The sequence below is a fragment of the Euleptes europaea genome, chromosome 19, assembly GCF_029931775.1.
Source record: "Euleptes europaea isolate rEulEur1 chromosome 19, rEulEur1.hap1, whole genome shotgun sequence".
Taxonomy (NCBI): domain Eukaryota; kingdom Metazoa; phylum Chordata; class Lepidosauria; order Squamata; family Sphaerodactylidae; genus Euleptes; species Euleptes europaea.
The window spans coordinates 20809164-20834948 of record NC_079330.1 but is presented as its reverse complement, the minus strand read 5'-3'; the positions used below and the strand labels follow the sequence as shown (position 1 = coordinate 20834948).

General features: G+C 47.1%; 1 protein-coding gene across 1 annotated transcript; it reads left to right on the top strand.

Annotated features, from left to right (window-relative positions):
• Positions 1-1731: 1731 nt before the first annotated feature.
• On the top strand, positions 1732-25785 carry NUP88 (nucleoporin 88). The gene is made up of 17 exons (XM_056865441.1): positions 1732-1998; positions 6831-7000; positions 8206-8331; positions 8946-9032; positions 9153-9332; positions 11034-11220; positions 12758-12908; positions 15923-16021; positions 17992-18082; positions 19054-19155; positions 20879-21037; positions 22096-22221; positions 22960-23025; positions 24121-24201; positions 24830-24956; positions 25052-25170; positions 25713-25785. Exons 1-17 carry the CDS (start codon positions 1732-1734, stop codon positions 25774-25776), a joined length of 2202 nt encoding a protein of 733 aa, XP_056721419.1. The 3' UTR covers positions 25777-25785.

Sequence of the window (25785 nt, the reverse complement as noted above, 5' to 3'; positions counted from 1 at the left end):
AGCTGCTGCTGTTGCCGCCCTCCCCTCCCCACCAGCTCCCTTTTCCCAAAGAACACTGGGAAATGTAGTCAAGCGAAAGCGCTCCGGCCCCCGATGCATGATGGGAAACTCCTCCTTTGGTATTCAAACTAAAGTCAATGCATTTACCTGGGCTGAATAAAGACCTTGCATTCATGGCCCATTACCAATGCTGATTTCTCCACACCCATCTCTCCCCTGGACATCACAGACCCTTTTGCATATCACACCTAATCCAATCAAGCCTGCTATTCACATTTACATACTGTTCCTCTACTTAAAGACCGATGGATTCACATTCTAGCTGTATCTGAAGAAGTGAGCTGAGGCTCACGAAAGCTCATACCCTACCAGAAAATATTTTTGTTAGTCTTTAAGGTGCTACTGGACTCTTGCCCTTTTTGATTACTGCAAACAGACTGACACGGCTACCCACTGTGAATTATCCTCCTTTGGTAGACCATGATGGGCAGCCGCGTCCGTCTGTCACTAGCAGTAGAAAAGACGTCACAAAATTTCTGGCGGGGTAGGAGCTTTCGGTAGCCACAGCTCACTTCTTCAGCTAGAACTAAAGTATAAATCCATCTACCCTTAAGTAGAGAAGAGTGAATTAGGCACACAATAGCAATTCACAGTGGGTCGCCGTGTTAGTCTGTCTGCAGTAGTAGAAAAGGGCAAGAGTCCAGTAGCACCTTGAAGACTAACAGAAATATTTTCTGGTAGGGTATGAGCTTTCGTGAGCCACAGCTCACTTCTTCAGGTCTGAAGAAGGGGTAGTAGGCATGAAGCAGGTCTGAAGAAGTGAGCTGTGGCTCACGAAAGCTCATACCCTACCAGAAAATATTTTTCAAAAAGGGCAAGAGTCCAGTAGGACCTTAAAGACTAACAAAAATATTTTCTGGTAGGGTATGAGCTTTCGTGAGCCACAGCTCACTTCTTCAGAAAATATTTTTGTTAGTCTTTAAGGTCCTACTGGACTCTTGCCCTTTTCTACTAACACAATAGCAATGTAAATGTCAAAAACAAGTGAATGACATTAGCAGGCGTGACTGGATTAGGTGTCATATGCAGAGGCGTGAAGCAATTAGTATTCCTAATGAGACAGGAATCCCAGATCTCTATTCAGTCCAGGAGAATGCATTGTCTTTAGCTTCATTATTAGTTGTAATTCAGCAGTCTCTCTTTATAATTTCCCTTTGAAATCCCTTTGTAAGAGAACTGCTGCTCTTGAATCAGCAACTGAACGTCCTGGCAGGTTAAAATCTTCTCCCGAAACACCTCCTTCGGTACTTTTCTTAAGAAGGCGGAAGGACCGCTCTCCCGTTGCATTATGGGAATTGTAGTCCAATGGCGACCCTCCGGTTTAGGAAAGGGAAACCGTTAAGAAAGAACTTCCAGCGGTGATTCGATAGCCGACATTGGTCTTCAAATAGCGGGGTGTCTGTCCGCCGATATATCTGTACGGTGTCAACCCTAATCTGAAAAAGGTTTTTTTTTTGGGGGGGGAGGCAATTTTGTGGGCTTTCATTCACAGGGTCGCCATGAGTCGGAAGCGACTTGACGGCACTTCACACACGCACAGTTCTGCGGCCTTGGGAATCCGCTCGCGCGGTGCTCTCTGGGACTTGTAGTCCCGCGCTCTGAGGCGGCGCGAGGCCTACGCCGTTCAACCGCCGCCGGGCGACGCGCTTCCCTCCTCGGCCCGGAGCGGCGATGGCCGCGGCGGACGTGGCGGCGGGCCTGGGCGAGCACTGGCGGGCGGAGCTGCCCGGCCACGCCGTGCTGTGCCGCCTGAAGGAGCAGGCCGCGGAGGCCGAGCCGGCGCCGGGCGACGAGAGGGCCCGGCCGGCGCTGCCGCGGGACTTGATGTTCGGCTTGGGCGGCGAGCTCTTCCTGTGGGACGGCGAGCGCAGCGCCTTCTACGCCCTCAGCCTGAGGAGCCTCGGCGCCGGCGAGCACGACGGGCTGGGCCGGTACCAGGTGCGGCCTTCTCTCTCTCTCTCTCTCTCTCTCTCTCTCTCTCTTTTTTTTTCCTAATTTTTTTATTGTTTTTCAAACTATTTTTATTCTTTTTCAAAATTTTTTATTGTTTTTCAAACTATTTTTATTGTTTTTCAAAATTTATTGTTTTTCAAACTATTTTTATTGTTTTTCAATTTTTTTCAATTTTTTTATTGTTTTTCAAACTATTGTTTTTCAATTTTTTATTGTTTTTCAATTTTTTTTGTTTTTCAAACTATTTTTATTGTTTTTCAAACTACTTTTATTGTTTTTCAAACTATTTTTATTGTTTTTCAAACTATTTTTATTGTTTTTCAAACTATTTTTATTGTTTTTCAAACTATTTTTATTGTTTTTCAATTTTTTTCAAATTTTTTATTGTTTTTCAAACTATTGTTTTTCAATTTTTATTGTTTTTCAAACTATTTTTATTGTTTTTCAAACTATTTTTATTGTTTTTCAATTTTTTTATTGTTTTTCAAACTATTTTTATTGTTTTTCAATTTTTTTATTGTTTTTCAAACTAAATTCACGTTCAGTTGTGTCATTCCATTCACATAGTGCATAATATAAACAATTTCTATTTTATCACTGAAAAGATATATATAATTGACTTCCCCTCTCCCCTCCTCTATCCATTTAATATCCTTTCTCTCTCTTTGTATTTAAAGTCTAATTCATTCTAATAACCCACGTTGATCGTTATCTTAAAGTCTAATCTTTAACTTTGATATCTTAACAGTTGGAATTAGATCAAAACATACCCCTTAACATTTCCCAAATTAAGTTCATTTACACGATATGTTGTCCATGCCTCCCATTCTCCCGCAAATTCCTTGTTGTCCTTTTGATTTATTAATTCAGTAAGTTTTGCCATTTCAGCCAGTTCCATCATTTTATCTATCCAGGCAGTCTTATCTGGTATCTCAGATGTTTTCCATTTCATTGCATAGACCAATCTTGCGGCAGTGGTGGCATGTGTCAAAAATGATAGAGTCTGGTATTCTACTTAACAACATCATTTCCGGTGTTTTAGGGATATTATATTGTACTATCAACCTTAATTCGTTGTAAATCATATCCCAATTTTGTTTTGCCTTTTCACAAATCCACCAGACGTGGTGAAAAGAACCAACTTCTTCTTGACATTTCCAACATTTTGGTGACATTGCTCCAGGTGCGGCCTTCTCCAGGCAGGCTCAACTAGGCCGCAAAGCGCGTGTGGGGCTTCTGCGAGGGGTGGGGGAAGCATCGCTTAATTCCCATTGAGGCTTCCCAGGAGGGCTGCCAGGTGCCTCTTTGCCACCGGCGGGAGGTTTGGGGGGCGGAGCCTGAGGAGGTGGGATTTGGGGAGGGGCTTCAATGCCGTAGAGTCCAATGGCCCAAGCGGCCGTTTTTCTCCAGGTGAACTGATCTCTGTCGGCTGGAGATCAGTTGTAACGGCGGGAGATTTCCTGCCACCACCTGGAACATAAGCAACCAAAATAAACACCTCTGTACTAATACCACAGGTAAGGAAATGAGTACAGACTATGACTATGTACATGACTATGTACCCTTATGGGACTATATAGCATTGTACTGTACATAGTCATTTGCTCACAGTGGGTAGCCGTGTTTGTCTGTAGTAGTAGAAAAGGGCAAGAGTCCAGTAGCACCTTAAAGACTAACAAAAATATTTTCTAGAAAAGGGCAAGAGTCCAGTATCACCTTAAAGACTAACAAGAATATTTTCTAGAAAAGGGCAAGAGTCCAGTAGCACCTTAAAGACTAACAAGAATATTTCCTAGAAAAGGGCAAGAGTCCAGTAGCACCTTAAAGACTAACAAGAATATTTCCTAGAAAAGGGCAAGAGTCCAGTAGCACCTTAAAGACTAACAAGAATATTTTCTGGCAGGGTGTGAGCTTTTGTGAGCCACAGCTCCCTTCTTCAGATACAGCTAGAATGTGAATCCATCTGTCTTTAAGTAGAGGAGAGTGAATTCAGACAAGCATTAGTATGTAAATGTTAACAGTATGTTAATATGAATAGCAGGCGTGATGGGATTAGGTGTGGTATGCAGAAGAGTCTGTGATGTCCAGGGGAGAGATGGGTGTGGAGAAATCAGCATTGGTAATGAGCCATGAATGCAAGGTCTTTATTCAGCCCAGGTAAATGCATTGACTTTGTCATAGTCATTTGTCATAGTCATTTGTCTTTGTTGTTGTTGTATGTCATTTAGTGCACCTAATACACCTTGTTATACACCAGCTGTGTTTTATTAATATATACCAGCCTTTTCTGTACTCACCACCTGAAGGATGGCAACCCTACGCCCAAGTGACCCACGTCCTGTTATGGTATTGTGCACTCACGGGATGGAAAGCGTCTCCCTTGCAAAATCCCTGCACCTAGAAAACTAGCCTGTCGGCGTCACCGTCCCCATCCAGCTTTCTCCTCCTGCACGTTTTGGCTTGTCCATACAAAACAATGTTCTCGGTGTGAAGAGCCAGTTTGGCGTAGGGAACGAGGGAGACCCACAGTGGTATCCTAAGCAGTCGCGCTTGTCTAAGCCCATTGATGTCAATGGATTTTGAAGGGCGGAAGTAGGGTTGCCAACCTCCAGGTGGTGGCTGGAGATCCCCCACTATTACAACTGATCTCCAGCTGATAAGAGAGCAGTTCCCCTGGAGAAAATGCCTGTTTGGCAATTGGACTCTATGGCATTGAAGTCCCTCCCCAAACCCCGCCCTCCTCAGGCTCTGCCCCAAAAACCTCCCACTATTGGTGAAGAGGGATCTGGTAACCCTAGGCCAGGGGTCGGCAAACTCATTAGTCAAAAGAGCCAAATATCAACAGTACAAAGATTGAGATTTCTTTTGAGAGCCAGATTTCTTAAACTATATAGGTAGGTACACTGTTTATTAACTTAATAAACTTTAATTAAAGTTTTAAGTCTTAAACTATAGGTACACTGAATAAAGTGAAGAGCCCCGTGGCGCAGAGTGCTAAGCTGCAGTACTGCAGTCAAAAGCTCTGCTCACGACCTGAGTTCGATCCCGACGGAAGTCGGTTTCAGGTAGCCGGCTCAAGGTCGACTCAGCCTTCCATCCTTCTGAGGTCGGTAAAATGAGTACCCAGCTTGCTGGGGGTAAAGGGAAGATGACTGGGGAAGGCACTGGCAAACCACCCCGTAAACAAAGTCTGCCTAGAAAACGTCGGGATGTGACGTCACCCCATGGGTCAGGAATGACCCGGTTCTTGCACAGGGGACCTTTACCTTACCTTTTACACTGAAAAAACTTGATATCATACTTAATAGTGATCTTATTTATTGATAAAAATTAAATTGTAAGTCCCTGCCATTTCCCCCTCCCCATCTGGAGTCCTCGTCTGGAGGCCTGGTCTACCGCCATAAAAGCCTATTGATGGACCTGGCCTCCGGCTGAGTCCCATTGGGAGGCCTGGTCTACCCATTGGCTTTCTTGGCAGTAGACCTGGCCTCCGGAGGCCCATAGAAGCCAGTTGGTAGACCTGGTCTCTGAAGGGGGACTTTTTCCCCTCCTCGGAGTCCAGGTCTACCGCCAAGAAAGCCAGTGGGTAGACGTGGCCTCCCAATGGGACTCAGCCGGAGGCCAGGTCTACCAAAGGAAGCCCGCCCCGCCCAACAGCTGATAGGCAGGGGGGGTCAGGAACCGCCGAGCTGCCCGCCCAGCAATCGCGTGGCTAGAGGGGAGGGGAGGCTTTAGCCTCCCAACCATTGAGGGCAAGGGAAAGGGGGACCCGGCCATTCTCCATGGTGGGGGGGGGAAGGGAGAGAGAGCGCGCCCGCTCACCCGCTCGCCCGCTCTCTCAGGCGCGCCGGCTCCGCAGCCCGGCTGCCGGCGCGAGCAGGCGCAAGAGCAGGGGCTCCAAACCAAGTTCGGAGAGCCGCACTCAATGGGCCAAAGAGCCGCATGCGGCTCTGGAGCCGCAGTTTTGAGACCCCTGCCCTAGGCGGAACTCTGTTTAAGACTGCGGTACCAGGTTCAAATCCCCACCCTGCCACAAAGCTCTGTTGGCAATAGGGTTGGCCAGCTCTGGATTGAGAAATACCTGGAGATTTTTGGGCTGGAGCCTGAAGAGGGCGGGATTTGGAGAGGGGAGGGACTTCAATGCCATAGAGTCCAATTGCCAAAGTGCCCATTTTCTCCAGGGGAACTGATTTCTATCGCTTGGAGATCAGTTATAATAGCAGGAGATCTCCAGCCGCCACCACCTTCAAGTTGGCAACCCTAGTTGGAAGTCTTGGGGCAGTGTAGCCTACATCACAGGGTGGTTGTGAGGATAAAATCGAGCACGGGAGAACTATGCATGTTGCCTTGCATTTCTTGGAGGACGGATGTGGGAACATACAGTAGCCACGTGTTGAAAATCTGCCAGTTAGGCAAAACAATAAAAAAAAACACCCTTGCACCATGCAGAGCATATGATAAAGTTTTTTTGTGTGTGTTTTGCCCTCAAGTCACAATTGACATGGCGACCCCGTAGGATTTTAAAGGCAAGAGACGTTCAGAGGTGTTTTGCCACTGCCTGCCTCTGCGTCACACCCCTGGTATTCCTTGGCAGTCTCCCATCCGAATACTTACCAAGATCGGGGCATAGAGTGTGTGACTGGCCCAAGGTCACCCAACAAGTTTCCAGAGTGGGGATTTGAACCTGGGTTTCCCAGATCCTAGTCCGACACCCTTAGCCACTGCACCACGCTGGCTCTCGCATGATAAAGTTTATCTGCTTATATATAAAAGTTAACATATTGCACTGTTAACCGATTCAACATTTTCATTTCCAGACTCTGCTCTGCATAAATCCACCCTTTTTTGAGGTCTACCAAACTTCCTTGAGTCCTACACAACAGCATGTGGCTCTCATAGGAACAAAAGGGCTAGCGATCCTGGAATTACCAAAACGCTGGGGAAAGAACTCTGAATTGGAAGGTGGAAGGGCAAAAATTAATTGTAGGTATGTAGCACCTCAGCTTTCCTCGTGTTTCTTGACAGCTTTAAAACTAGGGCTAGTTGGCATTTCCTTCCCTTCGTCTTGGGCCTTTGCAGGAAACCATTTTGAATGTTCAGTATGTTCTTAATAAAGGTTGTCCCCTCCTTTGCTGGTCGTCTCTGGTGAGGTGTAGCCACTATGTATGGAGGGACTGTGTTTTGCTTGCCTATGTTCCACTAGTGGATGGGAATTTGTTTTCATACCTTTTCCAAAGATTATCAAGATGCTGTAGCTTGGTGAAAAGAAAAGTAGCATTTATCCACAGCAGAGTTTATTCAGCAAGCAAAAAATGGGCAGCGTTCATCATTCAGGGCTTGGGATGGCAAATGACAACTGAAATAGCCTTAACAGATCCAGTGGCACAGAGAGGCTTCATACATCCTGTTCGGAGCAGGCGATTCAGACCTTCTGCTACAATTTACCAAGCAGTGTGGCTTAAGGGCATTTGGTCTCACGTTTGGTCCTTGATTTCTCGAATTATGATCTCAAGGTGTAGCTGCCACCTTTGCTTTTCTGATTGGGAAGAAAGGTATGCAACTCTTCTTTGGAAGGAGTGGCAGATTTAGTCAAAATTAGTGGAACTCCTTGGGCCAAATGCACAGATGACACTTGACATACTGCTGGGTGATAGGAGGAGTTGTTGACAAAGGCTGTGGGTGCTTACGTGCTGAAAAATGCATTTTCAATCCAGTTTCAGTGCACTTTGCAGCTGTGTGAAATGGCAAAAACCCACTTGCAAACCATCGCTAACGTGCACAAAATGGATTGAAAGCGCATAATTCATTCAGCATCTATGAATGCCATTTATTCCTCTCCTTCTCATTGTGGGAAAAGCAGGCGAGGCTATGGCACCTTATCCTTGACATCACTGGCCACCAGCATGTGGCCATTTTTATGAGTGTTAACAACTAGTTTAGTCTGTTTGCTGATAGGGTTGCCAGCTGATCAGAGGAAAAAATGCAGTCTGGCCTGCTCTTGTGCTTTTAACAGCAGCCGGATCATCAGAAATTGGCAGGTGAACCTTTCTGCAGTACCGAGGTATTGCCTGCACAGCAAGCTGCTGAGAATAGCACAGCTACAGGGCCATGTTAAAAAGCAAACAGACGTTGGCAGCTCCATTTTGCTAACAAAATACTGTCCCATTTTTATTTGTGAAATCTCTCTTCCAGCACCATTCCTATCGCGGAAAGGTTCTTCACCAGCTCGACATCTCTGACACTGAAGCATGCCGCCTGGTACCCGAGCGAGATGCTGGAACCCCATATAGTGCTCCTAACCTCCGACAACACGATCAGGTACTTACCTGGCTCTGACGCTGCACTAGTTAGTATGTCCCATTCGAAAAGTTCCTTTGATAGCACAGCCAAGTCGTAGGATCGTGTGTCTAGAGAACAAGACCTAGTAGGAGGAGATAAAGAGATGCTGGTCCAGTTTCTGCGGCTTTAAGTTTATTGGGAGGGATGTGGAATGGTATAGGATAGCCCGATCTTGGTCAGATCTTCAATGCTAAGCAGGGTCGGTACTTGGATGGGAGACCACCAAAGAAGACTTTGCAGAGGAAAGGCAGTGGCAAACCACCTCTGCTTAATCACTTGCCTTGAAAACTCTATAGGGTCCCCATAAGCCAGTTGCGACTTGAAGGCAGTTTACACATACAGGTTTACTGGGCACAAGCTAGCTATACCAAAACGTACGCAGAGGAGGTGTGCCAGCAAATGTTTGGGACATGCTAAAATGTTCTGTGTTGTTCTGCAAATCTGGGGATTCTTCCTACATAAAATGCTCTAGCTGTTGGTGCACTCCGCCTGTGTTGATTTTTAAAAAATTCTTATGGGAGAGTCACCTATCACTGTTAGATGGTACAGGCTTCAGTTTTTTTTAAAAACAAAAAATCTTGTTTGGCTTTTAGGATTTACAGCTTGAATTCACCCCAGACGGCTGTGAAAGTAGTCTCTCTTTCAAATACTGATGAGGAGACTCTCAGGCTCAATAAGGGGTAAGGTCTGGATGCTTTCCTCTTGGCTAAGGGAAGCTCCCCTCTTCCTCAGTGGGGAAATCAGGCTTGCAGCAGCTGGCCATCACAAGCCCAATTTCTAGCCTTTCCCCTCTCTCTCAGGAGAGCCTATACAGCACTGATGGGAGAGACTGCGGTGGCATTCGACTTTGGGCCCCTAGCGGCCGTTCCCAAGAACATCGCTGGGCAGCGAGGGAAAGCTGAAGAAGTGCTGGCGTTCCCACTCTACATCTTGTATGAAAACGGGGAGACCTTCCTGACCTACCTCAGTCTCCTGCACAGGTGAAGATGTAAACCTTATTTGTGCTTTTCTAGCAGCTGCTGCCGCTTTGTCTTTTTTTTTGGGGGGGGGGGAGGAGGTAGGTATTGGCCAGATGCTGGAGGTGCCTGGAAGTTGCAAGGCCAGCAGGGTGACCTTAGGCTAGTCACAGCTTTCTTGGAGCTCTCTCATCCCCACCTACCTCACAGGGAAGGCGATTGTAAGCTGGTTTGATTCTTCCTTAAGTGGTAGAGAAAGTCGGCATATAAAAACCAACTCTTCTTCTTTCAGAGATGAGGCAGGTGGCAACCAGAGACGGGGCATTTTTTGTGGTGGCACCTCACTTCGGGAACACCCTTCCCTTGAGGCTCACCTGGCACCTATTTTACTACTGTCTTTTAGGTGCCTCGCCAAAACACATGTTTTTACACCTTTAATTAGAGGTTTTATCTTACCGGCTTGTTAATATTTTCTTTTATGCTGCTTATGTCCTGTGGCTGGTTGTTGTTTTTTAAAAAAAATATTGTGATTTTAAATGAAAGCTGCCTCAAGTAGGCAGGATAAAAAATATCCTAAATAAATAAAACAAGTCACTAAATATTAGCCGTACTGTAGTTTCCCTTGGTTTATTTATTCAAGAATCTATGTGCTACCTTCCCCACTGAACACAGTTGCTGAGATTGGCAAAAAACAAACAAAAAACCACTACCTGATCTAGGACCACAAGCAGTTAAAACAACCCTCTCCCCAGTTTTCCCACAAAAATTCTGTCCTTATGGAATTAACAACAAAAACGCCCAAGTTAATCTGAATGAAAATTTAGGGCTTTGAAAATAAACTTATCCTAAATATTAGTTCTGTACTTTTGGTTTAATGCATTGCTGTCTTGCTCACTTCCTGCTTTTTCCCAGATTTACAGCTTAGAAGTCAAAATCACATAAAAGAACATAACCGTTAAATAAAGTTTGAAGTAGAACCGAAATACTTGCCGTACCTAGAATAAACATCATAAAGGTAATGCCGGCTCTGCTAAACCATAAAACCACCCGGCCATAAAAACAGCTCCTAAAAGCATATAAAAATTACTGTTTTGCAAAGTGAAGGCTATCAAAATAGTCAAGTAGCATTTTATAGTTTTTTCCCCTCCTACCTGTGGGGCCAGCCAAGCACTCAGCGCTTGCAGCCCTTTAGCTGTGGAAACATGACCTAAATCTTCTGGTTAGGAAGAATCCCAAGTGGTGGGATGCCCACAGCAATCTGTAGGGAAGGCCCAGCCTGACCAAGTGGCATTTATGTCCTATCCGGCCCTCATAACAATTGAGTTTGCCAGGGTGGTGTAGTGATTAAGAGCGGTGGGCTCTAATCTGGAGAACTGGGTTTGATTCCCCACTCCTCCACATGAGCGGCGGAGGCTAATCTGGTGATCTGGATTTGTTTCCTCCCCTTGAAGCCAGCTGGGTGACCTTGGGCTAGTCACAGCTCTCTCAGCTCCACCTACCTCACAGGGTGTCTGTTGTGGGGAGAGGAAGGGAAGGTGACTGTAAGCCGGTTTGATTCTTCCTTAAGTAGTAGAGAAAGTCGGCATATAAAAAACAACTCTTCTTTTTCGACATCCCTGTTCTAGTAAGGAAACAGCTCTGTTCTAGCTCATTGTTTCTTGCTGTTGTGGGGGACCAGCTCTAATGAAACAGCTGTCCAGTAAGTGTCCTTTTTGCTTATTCCAGCACCGGAAACCTCGGCAAGCTGTTGGGCCCGCTGCCAATGCACCCTGCAGCTGAAGACAACTACGGCTACGACGCGTGTGCGGTTCTCTGCCTCCCCTGCATTCCCAACATCTTGGTCATTGCCACCGAATCCGGAATGCTTTATCACTGTGTGGTGCTGGAGGGAGAAGAAGATGACGAACAGATGGTATGGCTGTGGTTCCTTGCAGGTTTTCTTTATGGAGCGGGGAGAGCTTCAATATGTATACTATTCAGGCCTCAATCCTTTTAGAGTCCTTAAGTGCTGTCTGTGGTCCTTTTTACTTTTTAACACATGCTGTCTTGAGCATGTCGCCCCAAGTGCTCTGCTGTCGGACATCCTTATCCCTTTTCAGATATTTTTTTAGTTATGTTTACATCCTGAATTCAAAGTGGTTTAACTGAAATGGGAATAACTGTTTAAGTAAACGAAGTGGTTTTGCGTCATTCAGTGGTCTCCAGAAGCAGCATAAATTTTACAGGCGACTCCTAATTCATAGTTTGGCCACACGTGTCCATGCATCAAGCTCTCTCTTCCTTTTTATGCTACAGATGACTTAGTTTGCCATTACATCCAAATTGCTGTGCTTTGATTTCCACTTGTCCTCCAAACTAGACCGCAGTTGGAGGCTGGTTTGCAATCCTGAATTAGAAGCTGAGATCTGAGCCTTCAAAACTGTGATGGCCTTCTGTGTCAGAGGCGGGCAAATTGTGGCTCAGAGGCCACGCCCAGCCTGCAAGAGCTCTTCTTCCAGCTCTCAAACTACTTGGCAGCTTATCAGGAATATCAGCCCATCAGATGCTCCTGACCCAAAGGGTTAAACAGGCCGAGAGCCATTAGAAGCAGCAGAGTGGGAGAGAGGGGCGCAGCTGGGTGTCTTGCAGCTATTGGGGACTCCACCTTGGACTCCCTCTTGGACTCCATCTCTTCCTGTTTCTAGCACCAGCATTTCCCACTACTGGAAGCAGGAAGAGCCAGCATCCAACTCTGAGGCTTCAAGGGCAGCCCGAGACCCAGAGGGAGGGCCTGCCTGGAAGTAAATGTTAGGCTTGTGTGTGTGTAAAGTGCTGTCAAGACGCAGCCAACTTATGGCCACCCCTAATGGGGTTTTCAAGGCAAGAGACTTAACAGAGGTGGTTTGCCAGTGCCTTCCTCTGCATAGCAACCCTAGTATTCCTTAGTGGTCTCCCATCCAAATACTAACCATGGCTGACCCTGCTGAGCTTCCCAGATCTGACGAGATCGGGCTATACCATTCTGCCTTTCCTCCAAAATGTTAGGCTTGCATCTTTATGATTTTTTTTAAAAAAAAACTTTATCTGGTGTTCTGTATATAGATGTCCAGAATTAGTGAAATTCTTGGAGATGCCTGAAAAATATATAGTGAATATCAAGGTGTATCTTTGTATTTTTTTTCCTTTTATCTGGGATTGTTTTAACAAGCCAACGAAAAACCGACGTGCCTCAGCCACCCACTAAATCTATATTTGAGATGTAAACCTTAATGGGTAGGGTTTTTTTACAAGATGTTGTCTCCCCACCACCATTTGTTAAACAAGCCAACCTTCTGGCTAAACAAAAATTAGGATGCTTAGAAATCACGTGTGAATTACATAGATGGTGCCTCCTAAGAGAAGTTAACTCTCATTCTGTTGTGAAGGAGTGTGAATTTAGGCCGGGTAAAACATTCAGGTTCCTCCCACAGTCCGTCAAATCCTGGGATTCCAAAACGGACCTCATCCCATCGCTCTACGTCTTCGAATGCGTCGAATTGGAGCTTGCGCTGAAACTGGCACCGAGGAAGGGGGAGGAGACTCTGGGGTCGGACTTCTCTTGCCCCATCAAACTGCACAGAGGTAAGGAGCAGAAGTCCTGACATCTGCTGCCGGCCCTCTGCTCTAAAAACAACGTCCGCTGCGTTCTGTTCATAGAATCATAGAGTTGGAAGGGACCACCAGGGCCATCAAGTCCAATCCCCTGCACAATGCAGGAAATTCACAACTACCTCCCCCCTCCACACCCCTAGTGACCAGAAGATGGCCAAGATGCCCTCCCTCTCATCATCTGCCTAAGGTCACAGAATCAGCATTGCTGACAGATGGCCATCTAACCTCTTCTTAAAAACCTCCAGGGAAGGAGGAGGTTGGTGTCCTGTCAAAGTAGCCTTCACTTGGTGTCCTGTCAAAGTAGCCTTAGAGATGAGAAAAACGGGGCTGAGGTTCCTGCTCATCTGCTGGTGTACAACATCACAGGACAGGCTGAGGCAGGGAGCACAGTAAAGCCTTTCTCTGCAGTAACTGATGGTCTGCATCTTCTTGCGCTTGAGGTGGTTTGTACCCGTATCCTTGAGAAGATGGCCCGTCTTCATGCTGAAAAGAAAGGCCTTCTGAATTTGTAAAAAAAAGTGACCAGTTCCCTCACATGAACACATGAAGCTGCCTTATACTGAATCAGACCCTTGGTCCATCCAAGTCAGTATTGTCTACTCAGACTGGCAGTGGCTCTCCAGGGTCTCATGCTGAGGTCTTTCACATCACCTACCTTCCTAGTCCCTTTAACTAGAGATGCCAGGGAGTGAACCTGGGACCTTCTGCATGCCAAGCAGATGCTCTACCAATGAGCCACAGCCCCTTCCCTCCTCCAGTAAGCTGTACCAGTCAGAGGAATTTCTCTTTTCCCCTCTGAAATACTTAAAGCTATGGCTTGTAAGCAGTCAGACCCCTCCTACCGCTAAGGGGTGCCATGAAGGCAGCGGGGGCCAAAGACTGGCATAAGAGCAAGACCCTGCTCCCCACAAAATGGATACCTCTGAGAGGGCTTGTGTGTCAAGCCTGGGCAGGGAGGCGGTTGGCAGCTGTACTTTTCCTCTGGCTAGACAGTGCAGCCAGCTAATCCTCATTGTGTCACCCTAAGGCCGTGTTGGCGAACCTATGGCACGCGTGCCGGACTTGGCACGCGGAGCCTTGTCTGTGGGCACGCGCTGGTAAGTCGAGAAGCCCCCCCCCTTTCCCCGACTCTGGACCGCCCAGCTCGGCGGGGCTTTGAACTGTTCCGTGCTGCCCCGAGCAGTTCAAAGCCCCTCCTTCCCCGGACTCTGCGCCGCCCAGCTGGGCCGCGGGAGCTTTGAACTACTCAGCGCTGTCCGGAGCAGTTCAAAGCCTCCCCTTCCCCGGACTCCTGGGGCTCCCGGCCACACCGGGATTGTTATTCATCTTTACTGGCAGGCTGTCTTCGGATGAGTCGCTGCTTCCTCCAGGCGTTTCTACCTTCCTTTGAAGGTGCCTTCTCCCCTTTTCAGCTTAATTGCCATCATTAACTTTACAATCTTTATGGCCAGCCGCAGCTTTGCTAGCTATTGTCTCATTGCAAATTACTTTGCGGGAGATCTCTTCGTCCTGTCGCTGACGTCATCACATACTTCCTTCTCCCTGCTCCACAGCAGGCGAAACGGAGCGCGCGTCTACAGCGTGCACAGAGCACTCACATTTATTTTTTTAATTCAGAAGGACTAGTAAGTGTTCCCTCATTATTAATTTCCATTGAGACCTTGCTGCCTTCCCACCGCCCCTAGACTGACACAGGCTTCAGTGTGTTCGTCACAGAGAGGATTTAACATCTACAGAACCGTTTGGCTCATTACTTGCAAGCACAGAAAGGGAGCTCCTGTTTCCCTTCCCCCCCTCCTTCTAACCTTGTTCTTACTGCTTCTTGTGCATGCTTGTTATTCAACTATCTTGGCTGATATTGCTTATTTAATTGTGCTTATTGTTTTTTGTGTATGTCTGTTACCATCTTAGGCTGCTATTGCTGGATTAATTCTGTTGGGAGACTTTAATACACTTGCATGGGATGCAGACACATTTACTATAGCTGTTCTATTTAATTCTAAGTTGTTCATGTATTGTGGCTTTGTATTGTAATAATATTATATTGACATAGGAATATTTATTGCCATTGTAATTCATGTACTGAAAAGTGTATATTGTTACTAAACAATACTATTTGAAACAAGTGCAAGCTTTTTTGGTATTTATACTTGTGTTCACAGTTGCTGTAAGCAGTAGAGCCTTGTGCTGTATCTTGGGTTGTGACACACATTTTTGCAGCATAGGTGTTCTTTTCCATTTATTTCCTAGACTTGCCACCTGGAGGCTGGCAACCCTACCATGGCGTTTTAAGTGCAATTCTAGGGCACACACTAACTTGAGGGTGTGCTATACTTGGATACAGCGGAGCAGCAGCCCCACATTGTTGGGTATTGCACGGCTGTTATATGCTTAGGGTTGCCAACCTCCAGGTAATAATAGTAGGAGATCTCTGCGTGGAGCAGTTCAAAGCCCCCCCCCTTCCCCCGACTCTGCGCCGCCCAGCTGGGCAGCGGGGGCAAATTGCCGTGTTGGCACTTTGCGATAAATAAGTGGGTTTTGGGTTGCAGTTTGGGCACTTGGTCTCTAAAAGGTTCGCCATCACTGCCCTAAGGTGATTAAGTCAGCGCTCTGAGTAGACCATTACTTACCCTATCTCCATTCATCCCAGCAATCAATCAGTATTCAAGAGAATAGCCCTGGCATTCTCCTGGGTCCTGACAACTCCTCTAGCCTCTCCCACCTTTTTGTTGGAACCCTGGAAAAGCAATCAGTTCTTTGTCTCTGGCTTTCCTGCCAGCTTGTCTCATACTGCCTCAGGTTAACAGAGTGGTCTGTTTACTCAGCAGAGGCAGGACAAAACAGAAGCGGGGATTCCCACAGTGGAAGTGCTGACATGCCAGGCAGCAAGCCAGGTCTGAGCAAACTCAGCCTGCAGTGGCATCTGCATGCAACCTTCCCCTGTGTTGCGCCTCCACTCGCATGACATCTTCTTCCACTTTCAGATCCCAAGTGTTCCTCTCGCTATCACTGCACACATGATGCTGGCGTACACAGCGTTGGACTCACCTGGATCCACAAACTACACAAGTTCCTTGGCTCAGGCATGTACTTAAATCTTACTTCTCTCTGGGTTGTTTTCCTCCCCTAAAGTTAAGTGTTTTTTTTGTTTTTTTTTACCACTGCAGAGATAGACTGGAGGGAATTTTGATCACATACTGGAAATCAAAACCAGAAGAAGCACACACAAAGACCCATACATCAGTGCATATCTAATTTGGACATCCAGGACATGTTTGTGAACAGTTAGGGCTCTTAATAGGAGCCCCGTGGCGCAGAGCGGTGAGCTGCATTACCGCAGTCCAAGCTCTGCTCACGACCTGAGTTCAATCCCAACAGAAGTTGGTTTCAGGTAGCCGGCTCAAGGTTGACTCAGCCTTCCATCCTTCTGAGGTCGGTCAAATGAGTACCCAGCTTGACTAGGGAAGATGACTAGGGAAGGCATTGGCAAACCACCCCATAAACAAAGTCTGCCTAGTAAACGTCGGGATGTGACGTCACCTCATGGGTCAGGAATGACCCGGTGCTTGCACAGGGGACCTTTACCTTTAGGGCTCTTAATGCAAGGGCTGCATGCCGACATCATGATGAGTCCTGGTTTTTAAAAACGGTTTGATCAAACTCTGGTGCCTAGCGACACCTGAATGTGGATGGGCCCACAACCTCGATGTTTTGGTTGGTACCCAACTGGAATTTTATATGGCCGTTTCTAGTTTGTTTCTTAACCACCGTTTCTGGTTAAGCTGCTTTCTCAATTGCTAATTGTGGTTTGTGATATTCGAGTTCACAAACTATCATTTAAGCAGTGCCACCCCTTGTAGCCACCTGCCCACAAGGATGCTCAGGGGATGATTTCTCCCTTATGGGAGGCAAGAAGCAGGCAATCCACAAATTGGGATTTGTTATACCAGATGTAATGCCCTGACCTGGATGGCCCAGGCTAGCCTAATCTAGTCAGATCTCAGAAGCTAAGCAGGGTCAGCCCTGGTTAGTATTTGGATGCCACCAAGGAATACCAGGGTTGCTGTGCAGAGGAGGGCACTGGCAAACCACCTCTGTTAGTCTCGTGCCATGAAAACCCCAAAAAGGGGTCGCCATACATTGGTTGCGACTTGACTGCACTTTACACACACAGACACACCAGATGTAACATCCGGTAGGCTGTTGCACAAACCATTGTTTAAACATACGATTGGTTTTTATTGTGGAGTCTGAATGCAGCCCCAAAACCTTCAGTCCAGAGCAGAAACAGCTCTTCGCTGCCCACCTTCCTCTTTTCCTTTAAGATAAGCCCCCCTTTTATATGCATGATGTAACACCCCCCCCATCCAAGTAGTTTATGTTGCAAAACAGAATAATGTAAATGAATGACGTGCTGCAGAACTTTAAAAGAATATGATTCTCACACATTCTTAATGGACAACTGATGTGAAGTCTTCAGGCCTTCATAACTGCCTTGGATGTGTGAACATAAGTTCCGCTAAGGCTCTTTAAGGGAATACTTTAAGAGTTTTCTCTCCCTCGCTGGCCCTGTTACAGCCCCATAGTGGGTAAGTTGCCGCTGTTGAAAAACTTCCCGTCAGCGCAGTGGTAAGAAGTCCTGGAAATGCTGTGTTGTGCCTAATCTGAAAGATCGGCATCTCAGTGATGCCCAGAAGTAAGGTTTTAGCTGCCACCAAGAGTTTCTTCTGTCTGTGAGTTTATGCAGGCACTCTCTGAAGTGCCAAAGGATCCGGAACATGTAGCATTTACCGTCACTTTAAATTGTCCCAGTAGCTGCAGGAAACTGGCTAGCAGTGAAAGCCTTTGTGAAGCGACCCCCTGCCCCCCCAAGTCAATTTCTGCTCCCAGCATCTGTTCACCTGAGACATGCGCAAGGGGCTGTTCTTTGCTTTGGGCAACAGCTTTCAGAATGTGTGCAGCCGTTTCCCCCCAGTCTTTTAAGGGCAACGGATGTGGCTTCGGATACCTTTGTCTGCCTTGCACGTCTGAACAAGCTTTGCCTGCTTTCTAGATGAGGAAGACAAGGATAGTTTGCAAGAACTCGGGGCGGAACAGAAGTGCTTTGTAGAGCACATCCTTTGCACCATGCCTTTGTCGTGCAGGTAAGAACTGGCTGGGGTGTCATCTCTTCCCCTCTTGGCAGGGCTGATGCCTGGAGAGGTCAGCCACAGACATCCCAATTTGCGAACTGAACTGGGAGTGCTTGAGATTTGAAGGACAGCCAGTTGAGAGCCAGCATGGTGTAGTGATTAAGAGCGGCAGACTCTAATCTGGTGAACTAGGTTGGATTCCCCACTCCTACACATGAAGCCTGCTGGGTGACCTTGGGCCAGTCACAGTTCTCTCTGAACTCTCTCAGCCCCACCTACCTCACAAGGTGTCTGTTGAGGGGAGTGGAAGGGGAGGCGATTGTAAGTTGTTTTGAGACTCCTTAAAGGTACAGAAAAACAGGGCATAAAAACAACTCTTCTTGCCTGGGATGGGGGTTCCCAGTGTAAATATTTCTTCCGTAGGAGCCAGTTTTAGCCACTGGGGGGCAGAGAAGACTCTTTCTCCTTCCTTTCTTTTGCTTGGTTTAGATGAGTTTGTTGATTGGGAATTAAAAAACAGTATTTCTGTTGAGTGGACATGGAAAGGAGCGTAGAAGGACCCTTTTATAGAATGTGCTGTGTTTTTAAAAAAACCTTTGCGCATTTTTCACCTTAGTAAGCTTGATGGTGATCGTGCACACACACACACAAGCATCCCTTCTATGTTGAACCTGCAAATTCAGATCATCCTCTTTTTGTCCCGCTTTGATGCAGTAACAAAAATAGCCACCACTCCTGTTTTATGCTCCATAACAGGCTATGGTTAGATGTTGTTGCTATCTTGCACAAAATGTGCAGCCAAAGAGAGAAGCGTGATGATTCTGACAAAGTAGGCTCACGCCACAAAAGATTTCGCAAATCTTTTACAATGTCACTGGATTCGTTTGGGTTTGCTACCTATGAACTAAAACAGTTAGATTGCCATTGGGGTTACCCAAAGCTTTCTTGGTGGGTTTAATGGATACTCCGTATTGTTCTTCTAGGCAACCTGCCTCGATTCGAGGGTTTTGGATCGTCTCGGACATCCTGGGTCCCACGATGGTCTGCCTCACCAGTACCTACGAATGCATCACCAAGCCTCTTCTGTATGTATTTCGCTTCTTTAACCCAGATTAGATCTTTTTCTTTTTTTCTCCCTTGTTCTTAGACCGAGGTCTTGAACAATAAAACCATAAAACTTAAATAAAACCCATCTCTAAAAACACCTCCCTTCGCCTCTTCTCTGCAGCCTCCAAAAAATTAGCAACAAAATAAGTATGCTGAGGGTCAGAGTCCTCTAAAAGGACTCTTTGCTCCAAAGTTGCTTGATAAGATGTGGACCATTTGTTTAAGTTGGTATACGTAAAGTTGGTATGCGTAAAGACAGTGCAAAAGGATATGTACCAAGGAGTCCACTGATTGAAGAAGGCAGGGACACAGCTGGTCTGAAAAAGGAATCTTTAGCATACGGCCCAACAAAACCATTGAAAAAGGGCAATTAAATCTTGAATGCCCAAATTAGATCTGTGCTTATCCTTTGCCAGTGAGCGGAAAGTGTTGCTGTTTTCAAGAGAGAATCCAGAAGGCAACTCCCAGTGACCAGCTCTCCATCTTAGCCTTGCTGAAAGTTTGAAATATCCTGTTCACTCAGTAACTCGCTAGTACCCAGCCTTTTTTTTTCAAAACCAACTTGGCCTGACATGATCTGTGTTCACATTAATTGCAATCAACTCAGCTATTTCTGATACAAGACAGTTTGGATTCTGAAGCAATAAATCCCAGATCCCTCTCGTGTTAGTTACAGTCCCCACAGTCCCCCAGGAAGCTCATTGAAATGCATAGGAGTTGCATGAGACTATGTCCATTACATGGGCCACCTCTGTTTGACTCTTTGCTTAGTGGTACCCAAAATCCATCACTCTCCATAGCTGACCCACCTTGCCCTGCTTCACGGTAGGGTTCCATTTCTGGCTAGATACTAGTGACCATTTTTCTCTAATAACATATATAGGCAATGAGCTTCTTGAGTTGTGCTTTTGAAAGCTAAATTCAGCATTTGTAAAAGTCCCTCGGGAACATGCCCAGTGTCCTCTAAGTAGCTGGTAAGGAATCTTGAGATTTGTCAGAACTTCAGGATCCTTGGATGGAAGGAATAGCATCAGCTCTCACTGATCTTTACATAATGTATACCAGTGGTTCCCAAAGTGGGTGGTGGGATTACCTAGGGGGACACTAAGAGGCAAGGGGGGCTGGAGGTGGGCCCCTTCAACTGTGTTCTTCCCTTATTTACAACAGATCAAACTATGGCACCGTGCTGCCACATCTGGTGGAAACTATTGGAATTTATTTTCAGACTTTGAAAAAGCTGGTATTGCTGGATCAAATTGTTGAATAAACTAAACTAAAAAAAGTTTTAATTTGATTTTGAATAGATATACAGTTGTTACTGTTTTGAATTTTATTGTTGTTATCTTCCTTAGTCAGTCATGCAATCCACTATTTTGAATAATGCTTTTTATAGGGTCGGGTATAGGTTTATGGAACTAAGGGGGCGGTGGCCCGAAAAAGTTTGGGAACCCCTTATGTATACCACAGTGATTCCTTGTTTGTAACCAACAGCTGCATGGCTCATGTTAATTTCCCCATGACCCTTCCCTGTGTGTCCGTTCGCAACTGTTCTTCATGAAGACCTCAACAAACCTTGCTGCCTGTGGCAGTCACCTTGTTGACCTAGTGTGGGAAAGGGGTTCAGCATCTAAAGCATTTGATGAAACCAAAGCACGGGGTTCTTGGAGAACAGGGACCAATTGCAAATGTTTGTTTTGACAGCTCTGCGGTCCACCCAGCATCCCCTCCGCTTCTGTGTACCATGGAAGACTCTCAAGTGACAGCCTCTCCTCTCCGCATCCTGGGAGAATCGCAGGATTCTTTTGAGAGACACATCCGAAATATCCTGTCTCGGAGCTCTGCTAACCCACTGCTGCTGAAGTACAGAACTTCTGCCTGAGGGGAATTAATGGGGTGGGGGGCGTACACACGTGTTTCTGGCCCCTCTGTCATACCCAGCGTGAGAGCCAGCATGGAGTAGTGGTTAAGAGCGGAGGACTCTAATCTGGAGAACTGGGTTCGATTCCCCACTCCTCCACATGAAGCCAGCTGGGAGCCAGTTGACAGCCAGAGTGGTGTAGTGGTTAAGAGCAGCAGGCTCTGATCTGGAGAACTAGGTTCAATTCCCCACTCCTCCACATGAAGCCAGCTGGGTGATCTTGGGCCAGTCACAGCTCTCTCTGAATTCTCTCAGCCCTACCTACCTCAAAAGGTGCCTGTTGTGGGAAGGGGAAGATTGTCAGCCGCTTTGAGACTCCTTAAAGGTAGAGAAAAAGCAGGGTATAAAAACCAACTTTTCTCCTTCAGGCAGGCCACCCAATGGCTGAGACAGTCCCGTTTCCTGAGCCTTCTTTATTACTTAGGCCCTGGGAGCTGCATGTCAAGGGAGCTCCCAATCCCATGGGTCTCTTGTGCACTTTGACACCATTGTCCATCTAGCCCAGTGTTGTCTTGCTTGAATCTGGAGTTGACTTTCCGGGGTTTCGGGCAGGGAACAGCCACTCCCAGCAACTGAGATCCTTTAACTGGAGCTGCTTGAAATTGTAGATGGCTCCTGCCAAAAGCAGGTCCTCCCCCAACTGAGCCACAGGTAGAAGCCAGGGAGGAGCTACTTTCGACTGGTTTTGCCATTGCTGCATCACTGAGGCCTACTTTTGATTATCTTCCCCTTGCATAATTGTTTGGGGCGGGGAATGGGGGTAGAGAACACCTGTTCGGGCAACATTCTTAAACACCTTTATTGCAAAGTGATCATGTGAGCGCCAGCATGAATGGCGACTCAGTGGTTTGAATGATCACCAAGATGCATAACGTTGCAGTTTGTTCATCCGTAATAGTTCTTGAATCCCGATAGGGAGAAAAAGACACTGTGTAGCTTGTGAATTAGGCCTCATTGGAGCCTGGTTGTGTACCAAGATTGTGTTGTGTTTGTCTTTCAGGGCTGCAGATAAGGAGTCCTCCCCGCCCCCCGAAGAATGCCTCCAGCTTCTCAGCAGAGCCACACAAGTGTTTAGGGAAGAATATATTCTGAAACAAGATCTGGCTTTAGAGGAAATCCAACGGAGGTAAGAAACAACAACAACCAAAAACTATCTCTTTGCTCCCGTATGCAGTCAGTCTGCTCTTTTGGGTCTCCTGTTCACCCCTGAATCTCTAACTTCTGGATCTTAACCTGCTGGCTTTACCAAAGAATACAAGAGCTGAGAATCTCCAGCAAAAATCTCCAGGCTGTGAGAATAATCTGTGATGTGAAGAGGTTGATTGATTTAAGGTTATAGGATTAAATCCAAGGAGGGGGGCACAAAAGGATGTAGCCTCCCTGGCTGCCACAAGGTTCCAGCCGCAATCCTTCCCAAAATCAGTTAAGAGAGCCAGCGTGGTGTAGTGGTTAAGAGCGGTGGACTCTAATCTGGTGAACTGGGTTGGTTTCCCCACTCCTATACATAAGGCCAGCTGGGTGACCTTGGGCTAGTCACAGTTCTCTCAGCCCCACCTACCTCACAGGGTGTCTGTTGTGGGGAGGGGAAGGGAAGGTGATGGTAAGCCGGTTTGATTCTCCCTTAAGAGGTAGAGAAAGTCGGCATATAAAAACCAATTCTTCCTCTTAACAGCACAAGTTCTCTTGTTTGTTTTTGAATTATTAGAGGGTTGTATTGTTGAAGCCTCCTCCCTGGGGACTGGAACCTTGTTCTAGCCTTGTTTTCCTTGAGGTTTCGTCATAGCAACACTTGCTAGAGGTGGGAGGGAGGGAAGATGCTGCATCCAATCTAACCAGCCACGTGGCCTTTTCTTCTGTCCTCAAGAGTCAGATTGTTGTATGAGCAGAAAAAGAAACAGCTGGAAGATCTTGGCTACTGCCGAGAAGAAAGGTGAGCCTGACCCCGTGTCCTCTTCCAAGCGATGCCACGGGATGAGTTTGCACTGCGTGGGGTAGCGTGGTGGTCCCGGGGACGGGGGCTAGGCCCAATGACAGAACAACTGTTTTGCATGCCAACTGTCCCAGGTTCTGCCCCTGGCATCTCTGATGGAAGGATCTTGGGTAGATGTCTGCAACATACCCTCTGAAAGAGTCTGGAGAGAGTTGCTGCCAATTGGTATAGAGCCAGGGGTTCCCAAACTTTTTCGGGCCACCGTTCCCTTAGTTCCGTAAACTTATACCCTACCCTGTAAAAAGCATTATTCAAAATAGTGGTTTGCATGACTCACTCAGGAAGGTAATAATAAAATTCAAAACAGTAACAACTGTACATCTCTTCAAAATCAAATTAAAACTTTTTTTAGTTTAGGTTACTCAACAAAATTGATGAATTTGCTCCAGCGATACCAGCTTTTTCAGCCTGAAAAAGAATTCAGGTAGTTTCCACCAGATGTGGCAGCATGGTGCCATAATTTGATCTATTGTAAATAAGGGAAGAACACAGTTGAAGGGGCCTGCCTCCAGCGCCCCTTGCCTCTTAGTGTTCCCCTAGGTAATCCCACCACCCACTTTGGGAAGCACTGGTATTATGGTTTCCAACCTTCAGGTGGTAGCTGGCGATCTCCTGCTATCACAGCTGATCTCCAGGTGGCAGAGATCAGTTCACCTGGAGGAAATGGCTGCTTTGGAAGGTGGACACTATGGCATTATACCCCGTTGAAGTCCCTCCCCAGGCTTCACCCCCCCTCCAAATCTCCAGGTATTTCTCAACCCACGTGCTACACTGCACTCATCTCAACCCAGAGCTGGCAACCCTGACTGTTATAGACCATGCTGGTCAGAGCCGCTCTAAGGCATCTTCCTGTGTTTCAAAGAGGGTCCCCCCAGCAGCTGGAATAAACACAAACTCTGCCATTACTTAATTAAGGTTCCACGTATGAACTACACACCGGAGTTAGGGTACAGTTTGTGCTATATTTCTCCCCCCCCATCACAAAAGATGGTAGTTCCAAAATTATTGAAATACTTCCCCTTTTCCCCCTAAAAGGAAGAGTTTGAGGGAAATGGCCGAGCGCTTGGCAGACAAGTACGAAGAAGCCAAAGAGAAGCAAGAAGACATTGTGAACAGGTAAAGGCCAGGTAAACCTTCAGGCCGTTTGCCGGAATCTCAAAAGTTTCCATGTCCGGCTAATGCCAGTGAGACTGCAGAGGGTTCGCTTTACTTTGAAGGATGACGTTGAGCACCATCCTGCTTGAATTAATGAAGAAGGGGGGGTCAGGCTGGGGAGCAGAGCTTGGCAGCAGCCAGAACCAAACCACCCATTTTTTCTGTCTGCAGGCAAGAGAGCCAGCGTGGTGTAGTGGTTAAGAGCAGTGGTTTGGAGCGGTAGACTCTGATCTGGAGAACCGGGTTTGATTCCCCATTCTTCCGCAAGAGCGGTGGACGCTTATCTGGTGAACTGGATTTGTTTCCCTGCTCCTACACACGAAGCCAGCTGGGTGACCTTGGGCTAGTCACAGCTCTCTTAGAGCTCTCTCAGCCCCACCGAATTCACAGGGTGTCTTCTTGTGGGGAGGAGACAGGAAGGTGATTGTAAGCCGGTTTGATTCTTCCTTAAGTGGTAGAGAAAGTCGGCATATAAAAACCAACTCTTCTTCTTAAACAGAAGTTGTGCTTCTAAATGTCGGGCTGCACAGTTGGCCAATGCCGGCTTCGTTGCTCTCTTACACACACATCCCTCTCTTTACGGCCATAGGATGAAGAAAGTGCTCCGCAGCGTCCACTCCCAGCTGCCTGTCCTGTCCGACAGCGAGAAGGACATGAAGAGAGAACTGCAGACCATCCAGGAACAACTGCGCCACTTAGGGAACGCCATCAAGCAAGTGAGTGTGGGGGGGGGGCAGCCTTGAAGACAAGGGCTGCAGGGGCGGGGCGGCACAGAGCTCCTGTCCCACCCCTGCCGCTTGCTGCTTCCTAGGTGAAGATGAAAAAGGACTATCAGCAGAGGAAAATGGAGAAGGGCGCCAGCCCCCAGAAGCCCAGCATCAGCCTCAGCGCCTACCAGCGGAAATGCATCCAGGCCGTTTTGAAAGAGGAGTAAGTTGACACAGAGCCAAATGTCTTCCAGAGCTTCGGCCATGCTTTGTGGGCCCCGTCCACCTTCCGAAACAGCAGAGGCCAACGGTGTGGGCTCAGCGGCAGAGCATCTGCTCGGCATGCAGAAGGTCCCAGGTTCAATCCCCGGCATCTCCAGTTAAAGGGACTCGGCAAGTAGGTGATGTGAAAGACCTCTGCTTGAGACCCTGGAGAGCCGCTGCTGGTCTGAATAGACAACACTGACTTTGATGGAATGAGGGTCTTGTTCAGTACAAGGCATCTTCATGTGTACTCTGAGCGATGTTGCTGTATGCATGTTGTGCCACGTGGGTTGAGCAGAGTGGAAGTGGCAGGAAAAAACTGGGGCGCTCTCCCCTTCATTTCCAGCAGCAGTAGAGGCCCCCAGTAAGCTGACATTGGGGAGGGGCTGCATTTGTCCCCGTCGGGAGGCAAATAGTTCTCCCTCTTGCAAAACTTGCCATGCCCCCGGGCAGAAAACGATTCCCTCGCCTTGCTTGCTCAATGCCGCTTCTCTTTTGCAGGGGAGAGCACATACGGGAGATGGTGAAACAGATCAACGACATCCGAAACCATGTGACCTTCTAGCAGTTTGCT

Bases quoted from the DNA above. Each gene is read 5' to 3' on its own strand.
- NUP88 (XM_056865441.1), top strand. From the start codon at position 1,732: ATGGCCGCGGCGGACGTGGCGGCGGGCCTGGGCGAGCACTGGCGGGCG. The intron at 9,033-9,152 runs GTAAGGTCTGGA...CCTCTCTCTCAG, and splicing joins ACTCTCAGGCTCAATAAGGG to GAGAGCCTATACAGCACTGA. The intron at 24,202-24,829 runs GTAAAGGCCAGG...TTACGGCCATAG, and splicing joins CAAGAAGACATTGTGAACAG to GATGAAGAAAGTGCTCCGCA.